The sequence below is a fragment of the Ricinus communis genome, chromosome 9 (genome assembly GCF_019578655.1).
Source record: "Ricinus communis isolate WT05 ecotype wild-type chromosome 9, ASM1957865v1, whole genome shotgun sequence".
NCBI lineage: Eukaryota > Viridiplantae > Streptophyta > Magnoliopsida > Malpighiales > Euphorbiaceae > Ricinus > Ricinus communis.
Window position 1 is genome coordinate 1,221,822 of NC_063264.1, and position 10,516 is coordinate 1,232,337.

At 35.4% G+C, this 10,516-nt stretch overlaps 4 protein-coding genes across 7 annotated transcripts; all 4 read right to left on the minus strand.

The window, feature by feature from the left end:
• Nucleotides 1-112: 112 nt before the first annotated feature.
• LOC107260747 (DNA-directed RNA polymerases II, IV and V subunit 9A) lies at nt 113-2,475 on the minus strand. 2 transcript variants are annotated; one of them, XM_048379240.1, is made up of 4 exons: nt 2,337-2,475; nt 1,363-1,438; nt 1,095-1,253; nt 113-391 (listed from the first exon to the last, which is right to left on the minus strand). In XM_048379240.1, exons 1-4 carry the CDS (start codon nt 2,369-2,371, stop codon nt 311-313), a joined length of 351 nt encoding a protein of 116 aa, XP_048235197.1. In that variant the 5' UTR covers nt 2,372-2,475; the 3' UTR covers nt 113-310. The 2 variants fall into 2 exon arrangements, with proteins under 2 accessions (XP_048235197.1, XP_015574691.1); XM_015719205.3 differs by lacking the exon at nt 2,337-2,475 and adding an exon at nt 1,541-1,744.
• LOC8258795 (DNA-directed RNA polymerases II, IV and V subunit 9A-like) lies at nt 2,365-3,397 on the minus strand. Its single transcript, XM_015719213.3, has 4 exons — nt 3,256-3,397; nt 2,908-2,983; nt 2,653-2,811; nt 2,365-2,506 (listed from the first exon to the last, which is right to left on the minus strand). The coding sequence occupies exons 1-4, from the start codon at nt 3,321-3,323 to the stop codon at nt 2,426-2,428; spliced, it is 384 nt and encodes a 127-aa protein (XP_015574699.1). The 5' UTR covers nt 3,324-3,397; the 3' UTR covers nt 2,365-2,425.
• A 346-nt stretch (nt 3,398-3,743) lies between these two features.
• On the minus strand, nt 3,744-6,348 carry LOC8258794 (zinc finger CCHC domain-containing protein 10). Of its 3 annotated transcripts, none has more exons than XM_002519158.4 (2): nt 6,194-6,348; nt 3,744-4,875 (listed from the first exon to the last, which is right to left on the minus strand). In XM_002519158.4, the coding sequence occupies exon 2, from the start codon at nt 4,809-4,811 to the stop codon at nt 4,038-4,040; it is 774 nt and encodes a 257-aa protein (XP_002519204.1). In that variant the 5' UTR covers nt 4,812-4,875; nt 6,194-6,348; the 3' UTR covers nt 3,744-4,037. The 3 variants fall into 3 exon arrangements, with proteins under 3 accessions (XP_002519204.1, XP_015574660.1, XP_048235196.1); XM_015719174.3 differs by having other exon boundaries at nt 6,158-6,343; XM_048379239.1 differs by having other exon boundaries at nt 3,744-4,890; nt 6,194-6,341.
• A 738-nt stretch (nt 6,349-7,086) lies between these two features.
• LOC8258793 (outer envelope pore protein 16-2, chloroplastic) lies at nt 7,087-10,197 on the minus strand. Its single transcript, XM_002519157.3, has 7 exons — nt 9,944-10,197; nt 9,792-9,843; nt 9,615-9,704; nt 9,388-9,419; nt 9,078-9,111; nt 7,547-7,614; nt 7,087-7,455 (listed from the first exon to the last, which is right to left on the minus strand). Exons 1-7 carry the CDS (start codon nt 10,067-10,069, stop codon nt 7,312-7,314), a joined length of 546 nt encoding a protein of 181 aa, XP_002519203.1. The 5' UTR covers nt 10,070-10,197; the 3' UTR covers nt 7,087-7,311.
• Nucleotides 10,198-10,516: the final 319 nt, after the last annotated feature.

Genomic DNA, 10,516 nt, shown 5'->3' on the forward strand with positions numbered 1-10,516 from the left:
TTGTTGTAGTTTATTATAGTACTAGCATTCAACATACGATACTGGTTGTCAAAACTTGGGAGCGTCTAACCTATCTCCAATCACTAAATGGTTGAAAACCAAAAGCAACCTCTCATCAATAAGTAATCATGGAATTACCAGGCACTTTGTACGCGGTCAAAATACCACAATATACAGGAGTCAACAGGGAAAATATGGAAATGATGTAATATAAAAGTGCAGAGTTATTAAGGAAAATGAAATGTTAATCTGGATTCTCCACCGACATGAATACATCCTTGGAATTTTTGATTAATATGCACACAGAGCCTCAATCTCTCCAACGATGCCCACAAATTGGGTTGCAGCAGACAAAGAACAGTGTCATACCCTCCTCTCCCCTTGCAGTTGCCTGCATATTTTAACAAAAAGACAAGCCATTACATCAAGCAGCAAACTAGTGCACTTTCAGTCCGATATTTGTTCCAACCAACCCTACTTTCCAAACATGGGGAAAATTGTAATGTCAGTTAGATGTAAGACAGACTTAAGAAGAAGATTTGCTGGTTAGTTGCTGAAATAGTCTGTAATTGCATTTTCAATAAGTAACAACATTATTATAGCTATAATTACAAATAAACATGCATAAACAAGGGCATCTAAGAACCGCTGCAAGAGACAAGCAGTACAAACTCGTCTTTCGTGTGAGGAGCAGGTTTAGCACAACCTATAGCACATAAAGTAACCCGCAATAGCAGAATATCCACATGGATTGAGAGGGAGATCACTTAATAATAGTTTCTTAATCTGATCTGATAGTCAATAATTCTTGCGTTTCTTTTGTTCAGAAAGTCTAAAGAAGCAAAGAATTCATCTCAATTCATTCAGTTCTCATGCTAAGAGAATCCATAGTTACTAGAATCCAATCCTTCCAACTAAAGGAAAACAAGACATTTGGAAATAAATTGACATGCATTTTGCCATTAGTCAAAACAACGCCTTGAGGACTTGTAATCCCAAGAATACTGTTATCGCCTTCATGAGACTCCACATAAGAAAGAGATAAGACTAAGTTAATAACTGGCGTCAAATAGAGAGAGCATGAAAAGCCAAACCTGGAAGAAGACAGCTTCAGGATGCTTGCAAACTTGGCACTCAACAGCTTTAGTGCGAGGAAGTGTTGGATCAGCGGCCACATCCTGTAATACCTGTGTTCTCTCTGCTGCTGAGTGATGTACCTCATTTCTATACACACAGTTACTCTCTGCTATCTCCTGGACTAAATTCAATTTTGAATTTATACAAAATAACTTCAAATCGACAAAAATTTTATATATAAATAAAAAAAATTAAAAGAAAAGAAATAGAGAAAGAGAGAGAGACCTGATGATCACAGTTGCGACAGGCGTAGAGGAGGATCTTTTGATCTCTATCTTCTTTAGGATACAGAATATTGTTGCTGCATATTCAAAATTGAAAATTTTAAATAATTAAATTAAATTTAAGGAGTAAAAAGAAAAATTAAGAATGCAGATTCGATGTTTGAAGAATAAAAAGTTACCACTCGCGGCAAAATTTCATGGTACTCATCTTTGCGAAGCTTTGATTGAAACACAGAGAAAGAGACGAAGACAAGAATCGAAAGCTCAATGTAAGTTTTGTTTGGCGGGCAAGGGTTTTTCTTTTTTCAGAACTTTCTAGTAGCTGTTACGCACGCTACTTATTAATATTACTATACAATTTCTTTCTATAGTTTTTCTATTTTTTATCTTTAGAAATTCTATATTATTATTTTATTTTTTAATTTTATTTAATATAATATTAACTTATTTTTTTCTATTATTTATAAGTATTAAATTAGAAAATATTTTATTATTTAAATCTTTTTATTAAATTACAATTTTTTCATATAAATCTTATTAATATAATATATAGCAATAAATATCAAAAAAAGGATTATTTCATTCATAGACTGACTTGATTAATATTTTATAAAAATTAAAATATATTAGTTTTTGATTTATGACCGTTCATTATTTTTACAATTTTTCCATCAATTATTAAATAAAATAACGTTGCTGAAGTTTATTTCTAACCTATTTAAATTTTTTTATAAAATTTATAAATATACAGATTTTAGGATTAGATATAAACATTAGAATTTAAATCTTGAACCCTAAAATAAAAGATTAAAAATCTAAGCAACTGACTGTAGTTTATTGATTTCATTTTCTGGAAATGCAATGTGCCAGTGGTGGCTTGGCTCTACAGCCTCCAAAAAATGATATAAAACTAATAAAATATGATGTGTATATAAACTGTATGTTACAAAATATAACAAACTAACATAGTCATACCCTCCATTTTGCAAAATATATGTTACACTGTCCATACATCAACACTGCCATAGCTTCATCTGCGAATAGCTTTGTGCGAGATGATGATCTCAATAATCTCTCCATCGATTGCCACAATTTGGATTGCAGCAAACGTAAAACAGTGTCATACCCTCCTCCCTAGAAGTTGCCTGCACAACAGATTCAGACTATATTATAATTATTAACCATGAATTTCTTTTTTGCTTTCTACCCATTGCATTGCCGTACCTAGTACCTTGGCATGGCCCCAAGGAAGGAAACAAAACAGGAAAAAATAGGAGAGGATAGAAAGTACTTGTAAGAAGACAGCTTCCCCATGGCCACATGCACTACAACGAACTGATTTAGTACGAGGTAGAGTTGGATCTGAGGCTACATCCTGCAGTATTTGTGTGTGTTCTGAAACAGAGTGGTGTATCTCATTTCTGTATACCCGATTACTATCAGCAACCTCCTGTAACATCTTTATAATTAAGATAAGCATGTGTATACTGCTCAGAAACTGACAGTAAAAGAGCGAGTAAAAACTGATGCCAAAGAGAGAGGGGACCTGGTGCTCGCAGTTTCGACATGCATAGAGAAGGATCCTTTGCTTCCTGTCTTCCTTAGGGTAGAGGACGTTGTTACTGCAACGTTTTGGAAAATAAAAAATTGAGTTAAAAAGAAGAGCAAATATAACTTCATACGTCTTGCTTCTTAAGGAAAAACAAGAAAAGTGTTTGACAGACCTTATAACTAAGACATGCAATGTCTTATAAATAGCTATAAATTTAATAGGCCTATGTTCGATCTCAAAGTTAATATGCAAGTGAAACAATTAACATCTATAATTCTACATGTTAAACACATGTAACCACTCACTCATGAAGAGAGAGTGGACTGGGGAAGAAGCACTAACCAGTCGGGGCAAAACTTGTACACACTCATTTCTGAAGTGGTGTGCTTCAAAAGCAAGCTAGCTAGCATGAAAGTTCTTGCACCCCCTGTTTAGTGCATTCTGATCTTATCTACTAGTTCTGCTTCTGGCTCGGTGGAATCCAGAGAACTTTTGTTGTAAGAGGTGTCAATTCCGCCTTCACTTTATGACTGAAAAAATTAACTGCAGGCTCATATTTAAGAGAGCGGAAGACATGGTAGTTTATCCTTCTACGTTCTGAAGGGAACAAAGTTTGCCGCTAAGACGACCAAAAGGAATAAAAGAAATGTTAAATAGAAGAATCCAGCATAAATGCAAAGGGTCCCACAGTCAGCACATGAACACCTGCTCTATTTCCTTTAGCAGCATAATAGAAAAGCAACTGGCGAGTGTACACCAACGTTAAACAAATCTGTTGGTCAAGTTTATGTCTTTAGAAGGAATAGAAGAAATGGCCATGGGAAGAGGAGTTGTTTCAAAGCATTCACAAATCAGATCCTTCATTATTCTCCAAAAACAAGTTCACTAAAATAGGAAAAGCCACAAACATATCAAAAAGAAGTAAAGATCTTAAGAGAGCTACATTACTTAAAGATTATTACATCACATAACAACACCAATAAAAGAAAAAGAAATGACAAATAACACCGTCCAATTCATATTTGCTTTTGCCTGAAAAGGCTCCGACTGATTAATGTAATATCAGCGGAGGAATGAGTGAAGCTGATATGATAAAACTGCTCTTTTCTTCCTGACAATCTCTTTTAGCTCTTTCTGCTGTGCCTCCTCTTCCTCTGGCTGCCCCTATCATCAGACTCAGATTCTGAACCTGAGTCAGAATCAGAGGACCCAGAAGTGGAACTGTACTTCCTGCGGCTGACCTTCTTCTTCTGCTTCTTCTTCTTCCTTCGCCGCCTTCTCTCTTCCTCGGAATCAGAAGATGAACTGTAATCCGAACTGTCTCCCTCAGAAGATTCACTATTTGTCACAGATGATGCCCCGCTATCAGTCTCAAAAACTGAAGCCTCGCTATCACTGCCAGAATCAGAATCTGATCTGTGCTTCCTCTTGCTTTTCTTGGACGAATTGCCCTTCTCCTCCTTAGCATCTGGATTATCCAAATCATAAGAAATAGAAAGCTTCATCCTCAATTTAGGGTTCTTAAGCTGCTGTGTCCTCGATGGCCGGGCCATATAAACCCTTTCGTTCTTGCATTCAAAAGTCCAGTGTCCAGTTTGAAAGCATTTCTGACACTGAGCAGTGCCACCGGCAGTGGCCATTGAAGACTTGAGATCTTTTCTTTCACCTAATCTCACTTGTTTTTCTGTACTCATCAAGTACATTTGCCGTTTCGCTTCCCTTTTCTCTTGCCATCTGCTAGGGCCTTCTTCCTTTTGACCATAAGCATTGACATTACGAGCAGCTGCAGCTGCAGCCCTTTCAGCCTGGGCACGACTAAGACCTTTTGCAGCACTCAATGCTGCAGCCTTGATCCTATCTGCTGCAGCCTGATTTTTCTCTTCTTTCTTACTTGACATTATCGGAAACCAATCCCGAAAACCTTCCGATCCAGAAACAGCTACTTCAACCTTTCCAAATACACTGCATTCAGAAATCCTTATTCAGATGATAATTCAGCAATCAGCCAGCTTCATATTTCCACAGGATTAGAATAATTGCATTGATAACAACCGAAAATTATTTAGACTAAAAACAAAACAAAATTTATTATCTAATTTAATTGAGCACCGCAAATTCCCAGAAACTAAATAAACAGACAACAACAAATCAATGTGAGACAAAGAGAAGCAGAAACCCTAACAAAGACTATAGTCAATCAAGCAGAGAAAAAATAGTAGAGGAGAGTAAATAAAATCTGAACAGAAATACCGACATACTACCCAAACCCAATCAAACCCATTTAATAACTCTTAAATAAATTTTATAGATATTTAAGAGGAAGCGAGTATCCTACTAGTTAAGTACCCATTTATATAAACATTAGACAATTGAATGGGTATCCGTTTACAATAATTAAACTCTAAAATAAGTTACCGAATATTAACAAAAATAAAAACTAGAAATTAAACTAATCAAACAAAGAATAAAAATTATAAGATCTAAACTAATCAAATCCAATGTTTAAAAAAACAGTAACAGTACTTAAGCTTCTTGAAAACTGTCATAACATTAGAAATCTTTTGCTGCAATCTTAGAAGTGTTTACTTAGCTTCTTCAAAGTCCAAAACTTCAATGAAATCAAAATTGACACAAATAGCCAAACACAACATCACATATAAATCACACAAGCATGATTTTCTTCTGAAAAATCTCTGAAGTACAGAAAGAAGCAAAAGAAAAAGAAAGTTTCAAATTCAAATTACTAACTAAAGCTACTACACATCTAGGATGCTTCAAACTTAGACACCTTCTGCAGGTTGGTTAAAAGGAAAACTTTTGCAATCTCCAAAGCTGCCGCAATTCACTGCATCACAGCTTTATTTCAACGACAAACCCACCTCAAGTTTGTAATTTTATACACCAAAGTAACAAAAAAAAAATTACAGATGTCCACAATAAATACACGTACCCAAATCAAATTTCAAACAGACAAAGTATCTTGGTCTAAAACAAACAGTCAAAAAGCAATTAATTTGTTTAAAATCCAAATATAATAAGACTAAAATACAGAAATCCCCAAATTGAAAGCCCTAACCAGGAGGAAAACTAGAGAATACCCACACTCGGAATCCTGCTACTATTCACTAAAGAAGAAGCCAGAAAAATCTAAAAAGTGAGAAAGAGACTAAAAAATGAGAGGCAGAGAGATAAAAGGTGCGTTTGAACGTTAATAAGAAAACTGAAAAAGGAATTTTAAACTGACCCAACACGAAGAACGACACGAAGCTTAATCTCTCACCTACGCTTTTGCTGCTTCTGTTAAAGGTGAGAATCGGCAATCGCAAAAGAGTCTCTTGTTAATGGAGGTTGAAGATGAGATGAGTAGTTCTCGTTGGAGGGCAATGGAATGGGCGGGTGGTAAAATAAAATTAGGGTTATTTCATAAGTAGTTTTAAATAAACATAATTTGATTTTCCATTAAAAATAGAAAAGCCTTATTTTAATATTTTATTTTATTTATATAATATTTTTATCTTTTACAATATCAAATAGTTTGAATTTATGTTTTTATTTATTAATAAATCTCAGATTTTAACATTATAAAATAAAGTTAAATGCATATTAAAAGTTATCATGTGTTTTAAAGATATAAATAAAAGTATTAAATAGTACTTTAATTTAATAGCAAAAGTAATTAACTAAAGCAAACATTTTAAATTTAGATTTTACTAAATATAGAAAAGATAAGTACAAAAACAAAATTACATTTTAACACTTATCAGTAGATTATAGCATTTTAATATGTAATAATAATTGCGTGATATTGGATTTATTAAAATTAAAAATTTTATTTATTTTACTTTAAATTTTATATGTTTCTAAAAAACAATTTATAATAAGATAAATATTAAATAGGTATTTGTACTCCATCTTTTAATAATTCATTTATATCTTCCCTCCTCTTAAGCTTTAGAATTTAGCTTATTAACGTCATTCCCTTTTATTTTTTGGTACAATTTGGATACACAGTCGCCCTCACAACCGTAGCTTTCGCATATTCTGTAATTCTATAGAATGGCTTGTGCATGTTACGTATGTGGCACTGGCAGGGCGTCAAGCCCTTCATTAACATACAGGCGTGTCCCAATTAAAGAAGAGTTTTAATTGCACATCAAGTACGAACTACAAATATAAGACATTAAAGCATTTTTTATTAGACCTAGATAACACTTGCAAAAGATGAACCCATTATTGATGGGAAAGAAGATTCATGCTCTTTAATGACCATTATGATCAAAACATGCATCCAAAACAAAACATCCTCTGAGAGAAGAGAGCATTAGAACCAACAAAGTCATGTATTCAACCAGAAAGAAAGGCAGTGTCATGTTATGAGACAATTGGAATCCCCAGGCTTCAGAATATCCCAGTCAGCAGATTTGCAGCCGTGGAAATTGCAGCTCCTGTGATCGCACATTGCACAATTTGCTCATGGGAAACATCATCTGCTGTGAGTGCCAATGCCATACCCGTTACTGCTCCAGCTACTGCACTATTTTTCTGCACCAAGATTTAAGTGATAACATTTCATTATCACATGTATTTATGTAATGCAATATACCTCTAAAGAATGAAGTGGACCACACATTACCCAATCGTGAGCTCCACGAGCTTCTCTTAACCCATAAGTGAGACCTGAATACACTCCTGCAGCCAGTCCTGCGCCATCAAATACAGTCATCACCTTCTAAAGGCTAATTGTAGTTCTTCGTGATCTAAATTTCTTAGTTCAATGATACAAACAATGCGCAAGAATCACTGCACACTTCCACAAGAGTATGTGTCGGTGCTTGAAAGAATCGAATCTTCCAGATCATGAATGCTGAGTTCAAATTAAAACACTCACATGGTCGGTTAAATAACCCTCTTTTTATTTTACTATGAACACTTACGTATGTCAATTCACACACAAGAATTTCTATCTACTTGCACATAAAGAATCCACGGACTTTGAACCCACTGACAGCCCACAGCACACTTCACTTCAGCTCAGGTCACCGCTGTTCACATCATTCTCTAACGTTGTGCATACACGAATGCCAGCGTTGGTACCCTCCACTAATCCACAAAACACGCCCAATTGACTATTTTTTGAGCTGCATATAACCATATTTATAGCTGCCCATCCAGTTCGTGACAATCCCTCTTGTTAATTTTAAAACATTCTTAAATGGTGATGGAACTTGATTTCTTTAGATAATCTTAGAGATATTTAAGTGCAGTATTCTAGAGACAGGAGAGAAACAATGATGAAATAACTTTAAGCCTAATTATACGGAAAACGAACAACCCACATAGTGGTTTTTGTTGAAGAAGCAGATTGCAAAGAAGAGAAGGAAACAGCAGGAGAAGTTCAAAGGAACAGATAGAAAATATGCACCGAAGAAATAATAAAGGAGCTTTACTGAGATGAAGATCTTGGAGATAGCAGTATGACAGGGAGAAGATCTTGGAGACCAAGAAGTGGATGAAAGGATAATTATGCAAGATATGCATGGGAAGAGAAAGTGACAGTGAAGTTAAGTGAAGAAAATCTTCAGAAAATTCATCAAGGAAATGGAAAAGAACTCTTAAGAGCCACAAAGCGAAGCAAGAGCACTATGGCGCACTGCAATTGGCAAGGACCAAAAGAAAAAAAATTATACAAGACGAAGAAGACTACAAGGAGGACAAGGAATTCGAAAACTGAAACATGAGGAATTGAAGTAATACGTCCAAGCTTCCCCTACCCGTAGAAGAATATACAATTGAATCTCTCTAGAATTATCTGAAGTTTTAGCTATTTAGTTCTAGTACCATTCAAAATTGCTCTGAAATTAATGAGGAAAATTGAAATAACCCACATTAGCAACTACAAATATGATCATTGGCAAGTGTTCTGTTGTTCGAGAGTTGGTAATGCAATACAGGTGAAAAGAGCAGCAGGCATGTTCTAGAATGAAATACTAAAGTGTGAGAAGATGTAAGATGCAAGTGTGCAATATAAGGCAACTAGTTTGATGTGGGTCCTTTTGTATATGCAATAAACAAGTGATTGCTTAGCGTAATAATAAGTGAGTTGTTTTTTGCAAGTTTAGTCCAACCAAGGTGTTCTCGAATCCAACTCAAGAAGAAATACTAACCCCACTGCATGGATTCTTTTCCTGTGCTCTTCACCTAAAAAACAAAACAACAGGGCAATGTTAGAAATGCAGTTTCATGAAAGAGAGGCGCAGAAACCTCTTAAGATATCATGAGCCTAGAAGTAAAACCTGGACTATCAAACTACTTAGACATATAATATAAGATCTCAATTAACGTCTAGAGTAAATTCTCATGTGTGTGACATAAACTATGATAAATAAGATTATAAATTTATCATAATTTTATATAGCAATTTTGTCCAAGATGTAATTTCGCCACTACTTTATCAGATGATGGTGCAAAACTAACCAAGGCTTCAAGAGATTTTCCGTTAGTTTCTCCTGCAAAGCACAAAACCACCATAAGACATGGGCCACACCCAAAAAAAAAAAGAAAGAAAAAGGAGAAAGGAAATGCATACAACCAATTTAACAACCCATCATGATGATCATATCAAGCCGCCAAACGAGATCGATATTGTCAAATTGTTATAATAGGACGCGTGGTTCAAACAGTAAGCTATATAAGAAAGGTACCTCTGAGATCAGGAAACCGGTTGCGCTTCTTGGCAGCACCCGCAGGAGAGAGCTCTGGCGGCACACTGCTTGAAGAATCTAGTCCACTACCTAACAAAACATCAAAGATCATCACTGCAAAAATTATAAAAATAATTGTAATAACAAAAAGATAACATCAATATTACAAATTTTTACCCTCAATGGCGGTAAAATAAGCCTCCCGTGAGACGGCCTGAATTGCACCAATCTGTACGAACCAACATTACCATTAAGCTAAAGTCATAAGGAGCAAGATCATCATATATAATAATAAAACGGAGAAAAAAGAACAAAAAGAGAGATTATACCCCAGCGGCTTTGACAAAACTCTCAGCGATGCGGTTAAGGAGAGGGTGGCCAAGATCAAACATCCAACCTTTTTCAAACCCACGCAACTCATCCATAAACGTTCTTGTCTGCAGCTTATTGCTCATCTTTTCCTTGTGAAATCTGTTTGCTTAAGGGTATTCTCAGTTCAGACACAATAAAAGTTCAACAAAAATGAAGCGGTGCGACTCTGGGTGTGGCGGGGTGAAGTAGAAACTCCAAAGAGTATTATAAAATGTGGAAACAGCTTTAAGAGTAAGAGAAAGGACACGTGTCTTTTAGGACTTTCTTACGTGTCCGATTTACTGCAACGAGTTTGCGGAATTCGTGGCGAGTCCTTCTGGGATCTACTACGACCATGCGTCATATTCATTTGCATGCATACATGATTTGATTCCATGCAGATTATTAATTCGATTCTCGCCAAATTCACAACTGATGGAGATCAAAACCCATCCATGCACGCCCGTCAAGACAGACTCCTTAGTAACAGAATTCAATGCCTTGTCTGAACCAATCATTTAGATTGTACCAACCAACCAACTATATATAAA